General features: G+C 39.7%; 1 protein-coding gene across 1 annotated transcript in view; it reads right to left on the bottom strand.

Moving 5' to 3' along the window:
• PLPPR5 (phospholipid phosphatase related 5) overlaps positions 1-4,461 on the bottom strand; it is a 191,006-nt gene extending 186,545 nt beyond the window's left edge. Inside the window, exon 1 of the mRNA XM_047082310.1 lies at positions 4,225-4,461. Coding sequence (XP_046938266.1) covers positions 4,225-4,461 — 237 coding nt within the window. The remainder of the gene's footprint in view (positions 1-4,224) is intronic.
• Positions 4,462-20,792: the final 16,331 nt, after the last annotated feature.

Here is a 20,792-nt window from a genome sequence, read left to right as displayed (position 1 = left end):
CTAGGAGTAGAAATAGGAGCGAGCACTCAAGGTAAGGTTCACAGGAGAAGAGGTCTATGGGAAAGCTTTAGGCACTCTGATCTAACAAGATGGAGCCCTGGATACAGAATGCCTTTCTGTCATCATGTATCTCGGCCACATTTAGTGATGCGATACCCTTGGGATAGCAGCAGTAGCTATATCCCTCGGAACCTCAGAGTCCAAAGGGAGTTTCCTGAGAATGCAGATATAGGAATCAGAGATGCTCCCTAACCCTCAAACCCACCCTGCTCCCTGCTGGATTTTCTCTGCCTTGGTTCTGGCTCTATGAAGAACGCTCTAGCTTTGGTCTTCTTCAAATCACCCGTGTTGCTTAATGATCTAAGGAGCAATAAATAGCTGCTCATGGCCACTGTATCCAAATTTGGGGAGCAGAAACCATTGTCATCACCAGTTCTTTCAATCAATGAAAAAAATCAAAGGTCACTAATTAAATTTCTATCTATAAATTCCATATGTGGTGCTTTCGCAAATGCTACACAGATCAAACTGAACAGGACATTTTCAAAGAGCTTATACAATATGTCTTTGTAAATGAGCCCAAATTATAGGCATTTTCTGAAAACACAATTAAACTAATATCTCACAACACAAAATAGGCTTGTAGGATAAGAGTTCAAAATTCTTTTTTGGTGTTTTTACTGTCCCCAAAATGTCTTAAAACACCACCCATCAGACAATGTCCCTAGTCCATTCCCAACAGATTGAGAAAAACTTTCAGCCTGCCATTCCAGGACTCACTAATGAGACCCTAGTCTTCCTCTTCAGCCATATAACCTCTGTGTTCCCCACACAACACTCTGAGAAACAAGACAAACCAACTGCTGCTTCAAGAGTACAGCCTGCATTTTCTGCTACCAAGTGGCTGTCCAGGTAGCTGCTTCTGTGATGTCCCAACTCAAACTCCACTCCAGACTCTTCTTCAAGTCACATCTCAAATGCCACCACTTTCTTCATGAAGCCTTTCCCCACCCCTCCAAATAAAAATGATCTTATCTTCTTCTGAACCACCGGAAGTCTTTGTGGCATGTGTACGTGTGTGTTTGTGTGTGTGTGTGTGTGTGTACACACTTCTATTATGGTGATTTATACTATGACCTTGGCATATTTACTTGATTTCCCAAATTAGGCTGTAAACTCCTTAGGAGTTTGGTTTATTTTTGAAGTTCTCTTTATAACCTCTACTCTGCCTTGAAACACAGGAATTCAATAAACATTTACTGAATTATCACTTCATTAATAATGCCAATGATTTACTGATCTCTTATCTCTTATCCACTATGGGCCAGAGGATGACATTCATGTATTACATCTAATTTAATATGCACAATCCTGAGACTTAGGAAGTTGAGGCTTAACAAGATTAAACAAAGTTGTTCAAGGTTACACAGCAAGTAGGGTTCCCAACAGTTAACATAGCAGCAGGAAGTACTTTGAATCTGAATCCAAATTTGTTAGATTCCAAACCTGGGCCTCAAAACAATACTACATAAAAATGATAAAACTGAAAATACATATTGCTTTTGATTTTTAGATAAATGAATTTAGCAAGTGTGAAACAAAGCCACTGATTGTGGTAGTGAGGAGAGCTACTTTTCAAATTAATCTAAAGAATTAAAAATGATGTTTGAAGGGTAAAAAAATATACAATATGAAGAAGCTTCATCACTACAGTCCAAGAAATGTAAGAGATGGGGACAGAGACTGTTTGAGGCATTTATTCAGAAGCATGACTTATGAGTAAGCTGAATTTGTATATTATAATAGAAAAGACTCCAGCTGGGGAGTTCAACAAAGTAGGGTTACAATTCTGAGTATGACATTTTTAGCCCTGGTCCTTGGGCAATTAGTTTACCTTTCTAAGCCTCAGTTTTTGCAAATGTTAGGTGACAAGAATAATAATTGCTTTCATAGATAATGCAAATATTAAATGGGTATAAGGTATATAATGCGACAAATCATGGCCATTACTAGTATTATTATTGACAACATCATTTTCACGTAGAGTGACTGTGCCAAGCCAGTATTCTCAAGAGGAATGGAAAGGCAGGACTGCCATTACTATGAGAATGTACTGCTTGGAAAAGCAGAAGGGAAAACAAGGGCCAGCAGCGAAGGTAGCCTCTAAAAGCCAACACTTCCTTCTCTTCAGACTGACCCCCCCAAATTCTTTCTCTTGCAACTAAAGGACTGAACGTCAAAATATGATGGGAATCAAGTGAGATCCTCCCTTTTAAAACCTCTCAATTTTTATTCTCCATGCCTGCCGCATCAGCCCTCTCATCCTCTTTCTGAGAACATGCTCTCTGGAAGCAGTAGAAGTACCATGGCATTTGGTGCCAGTCCCATGGGCATAAAAACACCACACCTCCCATTTTTATTTTCAGCTCCTTCCATTTTATTATCTGATCCTCAGCGTCCTCAAATGTTATTTGGAGAGGAATGCACTGAGGACTAAATGCTATTATGACTCTTCAGTGCCCAGCACAAAGTAGGCACTCAGTAATGACTAATTCCCTTTCTCCTCCTAGTAGGAAATAATCAACATCTTTGGGCCAATACGTTCTTGTCTCTAACTGACACTTGCCACCAAGGATGGGTGGTCAGGATCTGAAGAGTGCTATCTCATTTAAATAAGACACAGAACAGTAATTACCAAGGGAAGCGTTACAGACATTATTGATTATGGTTGCAACCAAACAAGTGACCTAAAAGTGACGGGCTTTTTTCTTAAAAAAACAAAAACAAAAACAAAAAACCCTGAGCTATTTAGTCACCCAGAAAACATGTGCCTGAAAACCCAACATCTGCAGAAAGCAGAAAGAATCCCTCCAACGACTACATTTTCTTTCTTTTTTCAGTTTTTCAAATGGAAGAGAACATAAACATGAAGGTGGATTTCTAGAAAATTACAACACTAAAACAAAACAAAACGTTTTCTGGTGCAAGTCAACTATCATGGTACCTGTGATAAACGAAGTTACTTTGAAGTTATCAAGAAGTTCCTTGGTGGGATTCCATTATGTGTGTTAGGAACTTCCCATTCTTTGGAAAAATATTAAATCATTTCCCCTAAAATCAAAGCAAACATGAATATCCAAACCCAGGATATATCATCGATGTTCTCAACATTCATTGTTAAAATGTACACATTCAGCCACTAAAATAAAACTTCCTTTTCCCTGTCCTCTTCATTTTCCAATTTCCTGTTTGCTATCTATTGAGAGTTGAAAGAGAGAGAGAGAGAAGCGGTACCACTGGAAGGAAACCTCCAATACTTTGACAATAACAGAGGAACCATAATGTTTTCTTTAAGAAACACCACCAGTTCTACCAATAACTTTGCACCATATTCACATATGTAAATTATTATGTGATAATCCTTCTAATAATTATACGTGTGTGTGTATATGCGTGTGTGTCCTTATACACACACACACACACACACACACACACAGTCCCAAAACCTCCAAGGCATTCTAAGCAAAGCTATCAGAGATAAGGACTTAAGATGCCCAGAGACTAGACTGGAGCAGCCTTTAAATGAATCTTGTAATTTGGACACAGCTCCTGCTTTTCAGCAAGCACTGCTGCTGGACCCTTCCACTTAGCAGTTTTCAACATTCTTTTTTAGCTATTTGTTCCCTGGTCAGCTTAGTCCCACTGGCACTTTCATGTGAAAGGGAAGGCGGTGGTAAAACGGGAATACGCGCCCAGACTCAGGAAGCAGGAGTCCCCTCCACACCCCAGCAACTGATGCCCTCTCCTCCCCGCCGGCCCGCCGCTGCTCATCTTCCAGGGGCAATCTCAGAGCAGGCGGCCAGCGGAGCAAGGCCACTGAGTGGAGGAAGTAGAAATTCATCCCCAGGGCTCACCTCCTCCCCAGCCCCGACCCCCCACCCATCACCTCCCACGGCCCCCTTCCCTCTCATCCTCCTCCCCGCCACCCAATACTGCAGCCGCAGCAGGGGGTGCGGGGGTGGCATGTGGGGAGAGGTGCGGGATTCCTTCGCACCCACCCCTGACGCGCCCTAGAAGAATGTCCTCTGGGGAAGGGGCTGCCCACAACTTGGAGGAACTTAGAAGGCAAAGCTGCCGCGCCCCGACCCTCAGCGGGGCCTCCACCCCGAAGGTGAGGGGCGACAGAAGGGAGTCCGACGCCAGGGCGGGCCCCCCAGGGCTTACCACGAGCACGGGGACCCCGGCGGCCAGCGAGTAGAGGAGCACGGGGGGCACGGCGCTGCTGTCCTCCGGGCCCGGGTAGGGCTTGCGGTAGGCGCTGTCGTGGCAGAAGAAGCCCTGCACGTTCACGGTGAACGTGTCGGTGTACTCGAAGTAGTACGCCAGCATCACCGTCCCTGCCATGATCACCATCTGGAAATAGAGCATGCTGCTGGTGAGCGCCGCGGGCAGCAGGGGCATGCACGCCTCCCGGGCCGGGCCGAGCCGAGCGGGCGGCGGACGCGGCGGGCCCCCTCCCGGGTCCGCCGAGGCAGCCACCGGGGGCGCGGCGGCGGGGGCGGCGGGAGGACGAGGCGCGGGAGGAGGGATGGAGTCGCTGGAGGAAGAGGCGGAGGCAGGTCCGGGTTTCGAGGCGCCAGCAGGCTGCAGAGGAGGCGGCTACCCCTAGACGAGCCCCCTCTCCCCTCCCCGCCCCCCGCCCGCCGCAAGCGCCGCCCGCCCGGGCGCGGGGTCGCGCGGGAGGGCGGGGAGTCCCGGGCGCCGGGCAGCGGCCGCAGCGCCCAGCGAGAGACCGTTCGCGATGCAGCAGCGCCGGATGAAGCCCCCAGGCCCGCCCGGAGGAGGCGGCGTCGGTGGACGGAGCGGCAGAAGTCGGGACAGCGGCACCTGTACCCCTCGGAGGGCGGACGCAGTGGAGCCGGAGAAGCTCCTCGCGGGGGTAAAAACCAAAAAAAAAAAAAAAAAAAAAAAAAAAAGATGGGGGAGGGGAGGCAGTAGAGAAGGAGCTTCTAGAAACTCCTTTCAGCGGCAGCAGCTGGGCTGTTTAAGAAACCCGCACAACGCCTGGGAAAATGGTGCGTGGACGCGTCTTCGGAGCGCAAACCCCACCGAAGCTCAAAGTGCCGGATGCCGCGCGGCGAGTTTCAGCCGGCGCTCGCTTGGATTCTTTAACCCCGCGCAGGACACACGCCAAGCGGTGGTTTCTAGGCACAATTAGAAAAATGATCTCAGAGCATTTTAGATTCGGAGTTTCTCTGCCTCCCCTCTAGCTTCCTAGGGCTTTGTAATGTAGAAACACAATCATAGTTCGGTAGCTCCCGAAGCATCATCTTTCGTACAACGGCCCTTTCCTCGTTCATGTATTCTCCACTTGCTCATCTTCCCAGTCTCCTTTTATTAGCTGCTTGTGAGAAGAGGCATTGCAGATTCCTGGCACCCAGCGGTGCCTGCCACCAGGGAAGGGAAAAGAGCTATTTACCTCATCTCACTATTCCCTGAGTTCCGGGGAATTGCTGGGATTCCCCACCGGTCAGGTGGAAAGGAGAGGGAGACCAACGCGGGTCCCATCACAGGCGTACGAAGCACACCCATACATGGGCATACACGCGTGTGCATAGCTCTGTAAGTAGCTATGGCACTGCATATATGTAAAGAGCCCATTCCGTGATGCCATGTGGGTCCCTGCGTGCAAGCTTAGGCAGCAAACTTGGGGGTGGGGGTGGAGGTGGGGGAGGATCTTAGCGGAGCCTGACACTGCTCACATCCTCCACTCTAGAGGGCAGGTAAGGAAACATATGTAAGAGACAAGGGAATGGAAATATTCCTAGAGCCCTTCCCGTCTCATTAAAATGTAGATTACTTTAGCAGGTTTCTAGAATATTCATTCATTTTAATGGGTTGTACTTGATTTTTAGAGGTGGGTCTTTGTAATAGGAAAAAGCAACATTGGTAGGCTACTAAGGCCATTTAAATTTGGCAAATGATTGGTATTTTGGGGAAGTAATGGCAGTGTGAATTTCTTTAATGTAGGATACCTTATTCTCCACATGTTATTAAACATCCTTTAATAGCTACTCACTGGGTAAAAGACACTGAACAACATGTATAATAAGCAGTTTGGAGCAGTGGGAGGGAATGGTTCCTTAAGTGGACAAGAGTGGCATATCTTATTATGAAAATATAACTACTACAAAGGTACATGATTTAATGCCCCATTCAGAGAATCATTTTAAGACTGTAGGAGTGTTTTAACTTCTCCTCTGATTCTAAGTAGGAATCCCCCAAACCTTTCTACTTAATAGAAATTTTGGGAACATGGTACTAATTTTTAAAGGTAGATTTTAAGGGTAACTTGGATTAAGGAAAGTGATGTAGGTAATTTATCCAAGCCAATGAAAACATACATTATTTTTGAAACTAAAATGCATTGTACTACACTGTTAACATGTATTGAGTGCCTGGTACTGTGAGTGTAACAGAGCAGGGCCCTTGTGTGTCCTGTTCACTGTTCTGTTCCCCCACATGAGGAGTGTATGCCACATTGTAGGTATTCAGTAAATATGTTGAATAAATTAATGAATGTGTTCCTCTAAGAACAATGGTGAAGTATGTTCACATGTAAAATTTATAGCAAGGGTTAGGGAATCCTAATCTTTATGTCCTAAGATAAATATAGACTGCTTACTTACATGGCATACTGACATTGAAGGTATAAGGTGAATGTAAGAGCAGCAACTTTGGTACTGCCTCAGTTTAAATCCCAGCTCTGCCACTTACCAGCTCTGGAAACCTGACCAAGATGTTGGACTCTTTGTTTCTGCTTTAGTTTTGCCACTGGTAAAACCGAGATAGTATTAGTACCTACTTTACAAGGTTGGTATGAGGATTAATGATGGTCACTTATGTCTGGCACATAGTGAGCACCTATATCACGTTTAAATTTATAAAATTTGATTCCTAGACATAAACATATCTGGACTACTTTAACTCGGGTCACTCCAACATTTATCACCAGTCACTTCCTTCTGATTTTTGGCTTACAAAATGATTCTGGGTGTATCCATAATTCTGTAGGTGTATATATTTTTCCATAGATTTATGCACATCTGAAAGAGATGCCATCCATCTCAGGAATAAGATATTATTTTCCTTCAGGATCTTCAATATCTCCATCATTTGTCCACATTAGACATAGACGAATAGCGTTATTGATTGATTTATGGTTGACTAATGATCCAATGCTGAAATTCAGAGTTAATACTGAATCTTAACTCACTTTATAAAGATACCAACATTAAATTCAACTTCCATGAATATTTGAGCAGATTGGTTATTCATAGAAATGATGTGAGGTGGATGAAAGAGCGTGAGCTATGTACCCTTGGGCTGGTTACTTTACTTTCCTGAGTCTGAGCTTTTTCGAGGACAAAGTGAACTAGTCTTTCTTATTTATTTTGACAATTAAGTGAGAATATATAAAGTACCTAGCCAAAAGAAGATACTTGTTTAGTATGATTCTTCACTTTATTTTCTTATAAATTATTTAACCTAATTCTTTTCCAAAATATATCTTTTCAACTTCAAAGAATCCTTGGGAATCCTACCATGTAATCTATCTTTTACTGTTTCTAGATTAACAACAGCACTGCTCATATTTAATCCTTTGGAATCCTTGCCTAAATTCTTAGTTTAACTTAATTCTTAAGCACATCATTGTGTTTTCAAATATATTATAGCAGTCAGTCTTTCTTAAAACATTGTACTGTCCTGCAAATTCTCCCCATCTCAGCCCCTACCAAGGAGGATAATCTAGTAAAAACTGTGGTATTTATAACTTTTATTTTCCAACTTCCAGTGACTCATTATATTTATTTGCATGTCTTAACAACCACTACGATCTTACTGTGTTTCTTCACCCATAAAACATGAACCATGATAAATACTGAGACAAATCTTGTGGGAGTCATTTATCATTTGCAATATCTCTCATCTTTCCACCTCAATACTAATGTTCTAATAAGAACTAGTAAGGTGCTAGACCAGCAGGAAGATGTAGTCCTTGTCTATATGGTTTATAACTTTTCGTCCACAGGCAGAAGACAAATGCACAAAAATTGGGGGTGGACTTTTATGCTGGTAGCAGTGTAAAGACCAACTGAATGAATGGTCTTTGGGAAGCCATGCATTGACTATTTTTGGATAGCTAGATAAATGAACATATTCTTCTTTTACTTTGAAAATCTAAGGGGCTTGCTGGAAGGGAACTGGAAATGTACCTAGGTCCTCAAAATTATTACCAGTTGGGTTCTGTACAATAAATCTGTGACTATCAAGAGAGGCAGACTGAGATTTTCCACTAACATCCAAGGGTTTGGCCCTCATTAGTTCATAGACAGAATGATTTTGTCAAAGATGACTGAGCATTTCCAAGGACAAATGAAGATACAGAATATTAAACATTGGGTTTCCATGTGTTTCAAGTAACTCGGAGGTAAGCTGAGGCATTTTCCTGAACTTTTCTCATTCCGTGGTGCAAAAATAGAAAAAAAAAAAAAAACATTACTGTCAATGCATAGCTGAGATGGTGAGGTATGAAGGATTCAGAAGACTTTACATAAGACAGACTAGGGCACCCTCTCCAAAAGAACAAAGTCCTCCTTTTGACAACAACAATGACAAAATCAGTGACAATAACAACAAGAATGCACATAATGCTAAACTTGAGCTGGAGATGTTGGAGGAGATTCATGAGCATGAAAAGTTAGATGACTTTGTACTAATGAGGAACTTTAAATATTAACATATGGATTGGTGGAAAGTCTAATGGGAATAGATTTGGAAAGTGGTTTTTTTAAATAGGCCAGGTAATTGCTTTCAGACTAAGTAAAGGCATCTGGCAATTCATTCTAATAGTTATTAAACTACAAAAGGCAATATCTTGACAGATCTTTATTGAACTGGATCCAGAGAAGGAGCAAATACACGAGTTTACTAACTCTCAATTCGATACAGAGAACATCCCAGAAACTTGAATAAGAGATACGATGGAGATGTAAGACTGGTTAACTCAAATGTGCTTAAATGTGTTCATATAAATTCAAAGATACAGCATCCTCAAAGGCAAACTAAAGAAAGCTAAGGACATTTGGGATTGCACCTTGACCTCTTATTATTGACATTAGAGTGCACTGCTTCCTCACAGAATAATCCTCAGTGCTTGCTGTAGGAGGTAGCTGCTTTCTCAAGAAAACAGAAGGAAAAACAAGCTAGTGTAGTAATTTGTATGTCTGTCTTTGAGGTTCCAACTGTAATGGGATGTTTATCTCAAAGGCCAGAAACTTCTGACCTGGTCAAGAAGTATTTATCTTCAGTTAGACCCCTGAGGTATCTTTAAAGTGCCTTACTCTGTGACTACATCACGGCTGATCCTATTATTCTACATTTCCAGTATTATTTTAAGTTTTCACTTTAAAAACAGTTATCACAAACCAAGTACATATTTTATTGGAGCACATATTAAGTGTAGTTATATATCACTGAAATCAATGGCATGAAATTGATGGACTAAATTAAAGAGTTAACATCTATGAGACATTAAGGCTGGGAAAGAATAGAAAAATTTAATATGTTACCAACTGAACACTCCTATATTAAAATAAAAAAGTTACTGAGTTAGGAAGAGTTAATTGGAACATGATGATAATACTATGTGGCCGTGGCAGTCAGCCTATCTGAATCTCAGTTTGCTCATTTGTAAAATTGGGTTAATGAATCTTTACAAAGACATTGAAAGGCTTATATTAATAAAATGCTTTGAAAATATCAAAGCATTGGGCCACTCTGCATTAGAAAGTATATCATAATTAGGAGGAGAAAATGCCTAATCTAAGTGAGAGCTGAATTTTCTCCCCAGTACTGAGTTCCAACTCAAAAAACTCTGATTATTTGCTATCTGTTCTGTTTCCACATCTGTGAATATTGGATTATTTACCATATGTTTCCATCATTTAAAAAAAACTCACATTGCTTGATTAAATATAAATCCATGGGTCCATGACATTGGGGGAAGTTTCAAAATATTCAAGTTCCCTGAGAATAACTTTAAACAGTTATTAAGGATAAGGACATAGGCGTATGTCAGTGAAGTGATGGGTAAGCAAGCCCAAGAACTGAGGACTCAACAGAACCGAGCTCATATCTTTGTTCTGTAGATTCATAATTATGGGACCTTGGTGAAGTCATTTTAGTTTCTTAGTTTCTGTAATACCCTAAAATGAGGATAATGCTGCCTACTTCACCAAGTTGTGGCACAGAGCCTGGGCCATTCATGACAATAAATGATCATTATAGTTATTATTACTCTTCTGGTATAATTAATCCTGCCACTGCTGGATCAGCAAAACTTTCATTGCGTAAGATTTTGCTGTGTAAGATTTTGCTGAACTGTCTATGTAACATCATGTTACTTGAAGACACCTGAAAGTCCTTACTTGTGCTGTGATAAATGAGGACTTGTCAATAAACTTCATATAAAAAAAAAAAATGAGGACTTTCCTAAATGAAATCACAAATTGTGCTAACACTGGAGTTTCGTTAGAGGTGTTATGGAAAATGTGGGGCAAACTATGCTGGTGACAGCTGCAGGTCCTTTGTCAAAGGTACAGATTGTGAATGGTAATAAGCATTTGTTTAGTTGTCCTTCAGTGTACTGGATAATGATTGAAACAAAGATACGGTGAAACAAAAATGGTTCCTTACATTCATATGTGGACCATAATCAATTATTAATTTAGAATCAGACAATTTTTAGAATGCTATTTTAGTGAGGGCACGAAAACTTCTGGCTTAATGAATTTCTGGTATAAATTTAGTCATACTTGATTGGATGGATTATTAAATTACTGGATTGTTTTCACCTTACGGGTTTACAAAATAAGCTAGTAAAATAAAGTTTTGGTCAAGGAAAGAAAAGAAAAGAAAGACAAAGAACTTTTTTTATAAGATCTTAATTGCTGCAATGGAAGATAGTAAGTAGCAGAAAGCATTACCTCTAAAATATAAGTATTATATGTTGTAACACCTTGAAAGAAAGTTGGGGGAAGTTTTTGGAAGAGAAACATATCACTGTGCATGTTGTTATGTGTACTCTTCTGATTATCACTTTTTGTTATTAAATCAGGCCTTGATTAATCATATTTTATTACATCAACCTTATCCTTATTATAAGCAATGCTTCAAATGTAATGATGTCTTCAATTTAATGTAATGGGTAGGAATAAAATATTTTAGTTTGTTTTCCACTCACTGATGGCTTCCTTTAATATTCTTCTGGCTCATGTGGATCTCTAATAAAAATAGAAGAACATGAATAGTAAAATCTTAATTAACTTCATAAAATTCTCATAAAATAGGGTATCTTGGGGGAACTACTGCTTTTATTAATAGAAACCCTTCACATTTTTTGGAGGAACTATTTTTTTTCCAGTTTCACTGAGAAGTAATTGATGTACATCACCATTTAAGGTATACAGCATTGTGGTTTGATTTATGTATATTGTGAAGTGATACCACAATAGATTGAGTTAATATCCGTCTTCTCATATACAATGAAAAGAAAAGAAGAAAAAATTTTCTCCTTGTGATGAGAACTCTTGAGATTTACTCTCCTAATTTTCCTATGTATCATGCAGTTGTGCGTTTCGTTCCCAGTACTTATTTGTCTTCTAACTAGTTCGTGCCTTTCAACCGCCTTCTTCAATTCCCTCTCCCCACACCCTCCACCCCTGGTAACCAGAAGTCTGATCTCTTCCTCTATGAGCTTGTTTTTTTGTTGTTGTTTTTGTTTGTTTGCTTGCTCTTAGATTCCACATGTAAGTGAAATCATACAGTATTTGTCTTTCTCTGATTTATTTTGTTTAGCATAATGTCTTCAAGGTCCATCCATTTTTTTTTATGGCTGAATAATATTCTATTATGATGAATATTCATTCATCAGTGGCTACTGAGGCTGTTTCCATGTCTTGGCTATTGTAATAATGCTGCTATGAACATGGGGGTACAATATCTTTTCAAGTTAGGTTTTTCATTTCCTTTGGATATAATCTCAGAAGTGGAATCGCTGGATCATATGGTTGTTCGACTTTTACATTTTTGAGGACCCTCCTTACTAGTTTCCACAGTGGCTGCACCAATTTGTAATCCCACCAACAGTGCACAAGGATTGCATTTTCTTTACATCCACAAACTAGCATTTGTTATCTCTAGTCTTTTCGTTGATGGCCATTCTAATAGGCATGAGGTCATAGCTCATTGTGGTTTTAATCTGCATTTACCTAATGACATGTGATGTCGAACATTTTTTTTTCATGTACCTGTTAGCCTTCTTCTTTGGAGAAATGTCTGTTGAGGTACTTTGCCCATTTTTAATTGGATTATTTGGCTTTTTGAGTTCTTTGCATATTTTAAATATTAATGCCTTATCAGATATATGGTTTACAAATACTTTTTTCCAATTCCGTAGGTTGTCTTCTCACTTTGTTGGTGGTTTCTTTTGCTGTGAAGAAGCTTTTTAGTTTGATGTAGTCTTGTTTGTTTATTTTTGATTTTGTTGTTTGTGCCTGAAGTATCATGTTAAAAAATTCATTCCCAAGGAACATACTAAGGAGGTTTATTTCTAACTTTTTTTCCTAGGAATTTTATGGTTTCAGATCTTACATTTAAATCTTTCATTCATTTGAGTTCATTTTTGCAATGGGTAGGATATGGGTTCAGTTTCATTCTTTTACATGTGAATATTCCATTTCTCAGTACCATTTATTGAAAACACTGCCTTTTCTCCATTGGTCTGTCTGTTTTTATGCCAGTACCATACTGTTTTCATGACTATATCTTTATAGTCTATTTACATTTCTTTGATTGTTCACAATTCAACTATAATGTGTCTCAATATTGTCTTATTCAGGTTCAACCTATTTGGGGTTCTTTGGGCCTCATAGATCTAAATGCGCATTTCTCTCCCTGGGTTTGGTACGTTTTCAGCCATTATTGCTTTAAATGTACTTTCTGTCCCTTTCTCTTTCTCTTATCCTTCTGGAATTTTCATGATGTGAATGTTGGTTCTTTTCATTGTGTCCTATAATCCATAGCTGTCTTCACTCTTTTTCTCTCTTTTTGCTCTTCTGGGTAATTTTCAATATCCTATTCTCCAGGTTGTAATTCTCCTGCATGGTTGAGTCTACTTTTGAAATTCTACTGACTTTTTCATTGCAGTTATTTATTTTGCAACTCTAAAATTTCTGTTTGACTTTTTTTTTTTGATGGTTGCTTTTCCCTTTTCAAACTTCTCATTTTGTTCATGCATTTTCCTAATTTTGTTTGGTTGTCTGTCTTTTCTTATTCACCAAACTTTCTTAAAGAATTATTCTGAATTCTTTGATAGTTTATAGATCTCCATTTCTTGGAGCAGTTAGTGGAGGTTTATCAGTTTCCTTTGGTGTTGTCATATTTACTTGATTTTTTGTGATCCTTGATTCCTTATGTTGGTATCTGTACATTTGAGGAATTGGGCCCCTCTCCCAGACTTTACAGGTTTGCTTTGGCAGAGACAGTTCTTCACCAGTCAGCTCAGTTGGGTTTCTGGGTGTCTCCTGGTAATGTCTTTGGGCAGGTGGAGGCTGCTATTATGGTCTGTTTTGGGGTGAGGCAAAAGTTTGAGTCTGAAGATGGGAATGAGGGTGTTGTGCCACTGGCTGAGAATAGTTGGATAAGACTGCTGGCTGGATCTCTACCCAAGAGAAGTTTAGGCTGGGCTCTACATTTTCCTGCATTCTCTGTTCAGGCTTACTAGATATCTGGGATTGGATACTATTTTCAGTAGTAGATGGGGCTGTGAATTAGCTTCCCTGCATTGGCAGGTCAGCAGGATACAACCCAAGGTCTGCAAAGCTCATTGTCTGGGGACATGAATCAGGCCAGAGTGGGCACTGAATTCCATGGTCAACTGAGGCCATTGGTTTTGCTCTGTGTAAGGGGGAAGCCAGGGACTGTCCTCTCTGTTCAAGTGACACTCTGTGTAGGCCTGTAGAGTAGGCAATACAGCTTCCTGTGTGCTCTGGTTAGGTTCCCTGGTTGGATAGGCTGAATGCTGTACTCAGCATTGAGTGGGGCTACAAATTAGATTCCCTGTGCAGGTGCAGTAGTAGAAGCAGCTGTAAAGCCAGTAAAGCTCTTTGTTGTCTCAACTCGAGCTGACTGGCACCCCAGGTTCCCTTACTGACCAGGCTACTGGCTTTGCTCAGTGGACTATCATCTCTGCGTGCCTGCCTCTTGGCTCAAGTGGGTCACACAGTTGGCCCCTGGGTCACACAGTTTCCAGTAGTTGTCTCCAGCCTTTCTGATCAGGTGAGGTGAAATATAATTCCCCACAGTGTCTCCACAGGTGGAGCTGTGTTGTAGTTCTCTTGCCTGGGAGAGGGAGGAGCCGTTCCACTCTGCTCTCAGTTTCCCAAACTGGCTGTCTGGTTTGCAAAGGGCCCTGAGCTGTCCTCAGCCTCCACTATGAATTAACTCCCCAGCCTGTGCATAGCATGGGGGTACTCCATGCCCAGTAGTGGCTTTTCTTGAAATGTGCTTTCGTTTTATTGAAACAACAAAACTATTTATTAAGCAACTACTCTATTGTAGAAGCAAGGGGAAGTGTTTTACTCTCATACCTCTGAACCTCACAACTACCCCTCATTTACTGGTGAGGTGTGGCAGCACCAGTCGTAGTTTGCCTAAAAAGTAGTGTGCAGATACTACCACTAGAACTATTCCACCTAATTGAGGCTTTCAGGGTGTGTGGGGTCCAATTTGAATAAGTCAGGTTTTTACTAATCAAGATACCTATTTGTAATTCTACAATAGCAATTTAAAATGGAAGCTGCTCTGTAGTGGCACAGAGTTTTCACTTTGATGGTTAGTGGACCTGGAAATGAGACCATAGGCTTCAGGAGTATATGCCCATAGATCCCTTTAACATTTGACGATCCAGTTTAACTATTAAACTAGGAGTGGAAGATTCAGGGAGGATTGGGGATTGGTGCTTGTATCAGTCTGCTTGGGCTGCCATAACAAAATACCATAGACTTCGATAGCTTAAACAACAGAAATTTGTATTTTTACACTTCTGGAGGCTAGAAGTCTGAATCAAGGTGCCACCACAGTTGGGTTTGGGTAAGACCTCTTTCTGGTTTGTAGACAGTGCCTTCTCACTGTGGTCTTACATGGTCTTTCCTCTGTGCTTGCACAGAGAGAGAGAACTCTGGTGTCTCTTCCTCTCTTTATGAGAACAACTATCCAATCAGATTAGGGTCCCACCCTTATGACCTCATTTAACCTTAGTTATCTCCCTTAAGGTCCTATCTCCAAATAGAGTCACATTGAAGGCTAGAGCTTCAACATACGAATTTTGGAGGGGCATAATGCAGTCCAGAACAGACTCCTGTTGCTCTCCCAATTCAATACATTGGAATGTTTTATTAGGTTGAACCATATGAACTTGCCGTTTCTACAGATGCCAACTAATTGATTATTGGCAACTTCAAATGGATTAACCTATACAAGGTCAATACAAATATGTTTGATTATTGAACTATCCAGATGATTATCCCATAAATTATCACATTAAGAAATAATAAGTTACATTTACTCATTTTTAATGATATCCATGCCCTCCCAATGTGATAGATTTCCAGTTGAACTCTTTAAAAGTTAAGTTTGAGACCAAGTGTATTTTTATTACCTCATTGTAAAAGTCAGAAAGCATGAGTTAAAATGACATCAATGGCACATAACTTTAACGACTTACTTGGCAGTACAACTGTACTAAAACTGAAGGACAGTCTTACTCAGTTGTGCAGCCAGAAGTACAAAATGAATAAACATTAGGGAGTTTGGGCTAAGCGCACATATATTTTTTGTCTTTGGGTCAGAAATTTAATTGCTTCTTCTTGCTCATATAGATTAGGATGCTGAATGCTATGCTCCAGGAATTGCAATAAATCAATTACTGACAAGTAATGGAGTCCAGTATCAAGTGAGATAAGGATGCTTAGGAATCATTTTCGTCAGAAGGCTTACCAGTGCTGTCTGAATCACCCAAGCCTTCTTTGTGTTTAAGTATTGCCTCCTTCTCTCCAGCTGGCTATGACTGCATACAAGGACCAGAGAAAATAATGCATCTATCATATATCATCCTCAGATTACATGGACCCCCAGTTCTGTCAGTGTTGCTCAAAACAAGTTTCCCAAATTCCTTGCCTGTAGACACTTGCCCCATAAGATAACCTTGTACTGGAAAAGCATGCAAGTTTGTGTTTTCACTTATTTAGAAACATATTTGTTAAGAATTTACACTCTACAAAGATCTGACCTAGGAATAGCAGAACAGATTATCTCCCATCTGCTCATAAAACAGATGATAAGAAAGTCAGTGTTACAAGTTCCCACACCTGAAAACTAGGAGAATAAAAATTTCTAAAAATATATACTGTCCTACCTTAATGTGGTTGAAGATGGAAGGGAAAACAGACATGATTTATTATTATTATTTTGCTAAACACTTTTCATGCTTTAATCTTATTTATTTCTAGAACCTTGTAAAATAAGTATCATTCCCCCCTGCCTTTGCCAAATCTCAATCTCAGAGAGGGTTTCCCACTTTCCCATGATTAATAAGTAGCAGAACTGATGTTTGAATCTAGATCTGGCTGGATTGCATCATATTGACATATGCTGTGTCAATTCTTCAAATACCATTTATCTTTAATATAAATATATTAAAATATATATTTGAATAGATAAACAAGATGTGGTATATCCATATTAAAGTATACTACCCAACCATAAAAAGGAATAAAACTCCATAACTTGGATGAATCTTAGAGGCATTATGCTGAGTTACAGAAGCCAGTCTCAAAAGGTTACATACTATGCAATTCTATTTACATGTCATTCTTGGAAAGACACACCTACAGTGAGGGAGAACAGATCAATGGTTGCCAGAGACTTGGAGTGGGTGTGTGGTATGATATAAAGGAGTAGCACTAAGGAGTTCTTTGGGGTGGTGGACCTGTTCTGCATCCCAATTTTGGCAATAATCTGAACTACACATGTGATGTAATTCATAGAACTATGAATTCTATGTAATTCATAGAACTATGAATTCTATGTAATTCATAGAACTATGAATCCTATGTAATTCATAGAACAGATATTTTTCTAATAAGACTTCTGGGTTTTTTTTTTATAGTTTTATTCTTACACATAAAGGTGGCATGTTTTATGAGAGTTTGTAATCCCATAGAGAAAAGTATATATTCTGACTTACCTGTATCTCAAAGACAATAAAATGTGATGCTTAGGAATGATGGAGACTGATATGTACTTGCAAGTTTCTCGGAGTTGGTATATATGTTTTATATCTGAAGGAATAATGTGAGCATTTCAGGTAAGAATTCAGTGCATTAAGGGGTGCCTTGGTGGCTCAGTTGGTTAAGTGTCTGACTTCAGATCAGGTCGTGATTTCGTGGTTCATTGGGTTTGAACCCCTTGTCAGGCTCTGTGCTGACAGCTCAGAACATGGAACCTGCCTCAAATTCTGTGTCTCCCTCTCTCTCTGCTCCTCCCCCTGCTCTCACTCTCTCTCTCTCTCTGAAAAATAAATAAACATTAAAAAAATTAGAATTCAGTGTATTGAGAGGAACATCCCATCCAATAGAGGAGTGAGGGGGATTGTGTAGATAAATCTTTCTGCCAGAGCCATTTCCCACAATAGTTGGTGGCAGAAATAGGCACCCTATCCCAGTGATTAGAGGAAAGCACACTGATTCTCATGGAGAACTAGAGAACTATGAAAGAGACATTGGAAAAAACACAGTTGTGCCAGTTAAGCCTAGCAAATGGAGTTTGGGAAGAGGCTGGAGCTGGTGGAAAGAGAGAGTACCAGGCCTTCATCTGGTCACATCAGGTAACAGGTCATCCTCTGACCATATCCACTGACAACATCCCCTTGCTATACCTAAAACTTATAGCTTCGTCAGGATTGGCTTCGGAACTTGCATCCTTGAAGGTTAGGGAGGCTGCAGAGGGTGAGCTGGCCCTTTAAGCAGTTCTGCTGTAGCTTCAAAAGGTTACCGTGCTTTCCCAAGACTTCGGGCATGTTATTAAATGAGTTAATGTATGTGAAAAGAGTACTATAAATTGTAGGGTACCACAGAAGCACTAGTTATTATTAACCTTGAGGCGGGGAGACTGACTCAATGGAATATATTAAACTAGAGGATTAATCTGTAAGGTAACCAAAATACCAAATGCTCGGTCTTCCAAATTTTTAAACATGCACTTCAGGTAGACATAATCCATATGTGCCCGCACATTGTGCACATATTCATACTGCACATTAATAAACACATATAAATGAGCTGAAAATTGTGAATTACTCAGTAAAACCACAGCAGCCCATCTTGATAAGATTACCCCTTCAGAAAAATCCATTAAAATGCAAATATGTTAAATAAATCAAATTTGGGGGGTCAAATTTTCTAGGGAAGTACAATCTGTTAGCAATATTGCATCTCTGTGGAATTTCCATCTGAATTGTACTAATGATGTGCAGACTGAGAGTGCAGTGAAAGAAAAATTTCCAAGACTATGGGCTTCAGCTCTAGCAGATGTTGTATGTTCTGATAACTAAATCAAAATGAGATGGATAAAAACCATTGCACACACTTTACATATATTTTCTAAAAGAGAGATACTCTATAATGAGCAATTCAGAGAGGAAATAAGGAAGTATACACTATCTTAAAATGACATAATTCACATATATCAAAATATTAAATATATTTACAACATTATGCCAATCTCTTTTATAGGCATACTGGGTACAGGCTTGAATTCTGTAACAATGAACTTCCTAGGCAGAGCTCCTTTCTACCCAAGTGATTCAGAAGGGAGAGTGAGGATGTCACATTTGATGCATCTACGGCCCCCAAGCTTCTCTAATGAAAACTGGGATTCAGACTAAGATAGTAAATAGCTGTTGGTTTTATCATCATTGTCTTGTTCTGCCCAATGTTTCATCATATCCCTTTGAAGTCATTCAAGTAGGACTGCTCAAAGCCACTGTCTGAGGTAACCTAGTGCAGAGGAAGTCTGCCAGACTCAAAACATTGTGGTTGTGTGTGTGTGTGTGTGTGTGTGTGTGTGTGTGTCTTCTTTTATACACTTCAGAGCACTTGCATCTCTGACCATATTCTGTGACTCCATCCTTCTTTACTCTGACATAGTTCCCAAACTTTGCTACACACCGGAATCCCTAGAAGGCTTTTACAACTGTTGCTGTCCAGGTCATACCCCATACTGGTTAGATCAAGATAGGAGACAGGCAGTAGTGTTTTTTGTTTTGTTTTGTTTAATAATCCTTAGGCAATCCCAATGTGTAGCAAAATTTGAGAACCACTACTTTATGGCCGATCTGACATAAGGCATAGTACTTGATACTCTATGTATATTTGACACTCCGTGTATATTTGTAGAGTAAATGAAAGAATCTAGCCTCAGATCAAAAAGTCTTCCACTTACTGGGGTTCAGTTGCACCTTTTTTTTTTACAGTCATTTCCCTAATACTCCCTCAAATAACAAAGAGACAAGTGACACATCTCATTATTTACAAATATCCAAATCAAAACAACAACATACTGGGATGTTTGTTTTTTTTAAACATTGAATTACAAATGACATATGCAATGATAAAAACCCATGCTAGTGAGAATGTGTTGTGAACATTCTCATACACTACTTTGTAGTACAGCCTTATTGGAAGCCTTTTAGCTAAGATGCAACAACAACAACAAATGGATCCTTGGTTACATATTTTTAAATCTATCCCAGGAAAATAAGGGAACTTAAGAATAGAAATAATGGTTTGCCACGTTATTTAAAACATGATGAAATGGAAGTATTTAAATCTCTAGCAACAGGGCATTTTTGAGTGAATTATGAAATAGCAACTCAATAGCATAAAAATGTTACCGAATAATTTTTAAGAATATTGAAATTATTTTATTAGAACTAGACTCAGATTCTCTTATGATGCTCCACTTTTTCTCTACTTCTAAATCTTTCTTTAGAAAAAAATCACTTAATAATGGAAAAACAAAGCATAACAAAATAATATCACTGGGAAGGCTATAATTGAGGTCTAAATGAACACATCAAACCAAGATGATGATACCTAAAATGAAAAATGAATCATGTCCCATGAAGGAAATTGCCTATGCAATGCTCATTCTTATTTAACTGTCACAACTACACAAATACTATCAGTTTAGCATGAGTGAACTCATAACTCATGGTCCAGTGTAGCTAGCAATCATTTTACAGAGGAGGTAGAATTTCACTGGAACCTTGATTATGTTTGGAATTTTGTAAGAGGAAAAATTTTAACAAGAGTTTCAAAATCTTAAAGAACATTTCTTTCACAAATAGGGGGCAAAAGCAAGGCTGGTGTGTTTTGGAGGCAGGTGGAAAATCAGCTTATCTAGAAGGGAGGGTCAGTCTTGGGGAGAAGTGGGAAACTATTTTGGACAGGGAGATCGAACCCAGATGGTAACAAGCCTTAGAAAAAAGCATATCTAATAGTCTGAGCTTTATGTTAAAAATAATGGGGAATATCTATACCATTTTATTAAGAAGGAGACAAATTTCAAACCGCACAAAGTGAGGATTATTTGAACATTGGTTTGGTTAA

Source organism: Lynx rufus, unplaced genomic scaffold (genome assembly GCF_022079265.1).
Source record: "Lynx rufus isolate CCGP_SWC_20201006 ecotype Redwood Valley unplaced genomic scaffold, mLynRuf1.p SCAF_2, whole genome shotgun sequence".
NCBI classification, from domain to species: Eukaryota; Metazoa; Chordata; class Mammalia; order Carnivora; family Felidae; genus Lynx; species Lynx rufus.
The sequence above is the reverse complement of the archived record's forward strand: the minus strand, read 5'-3'. Positions and strand labels throughout refer to the sequence as shown.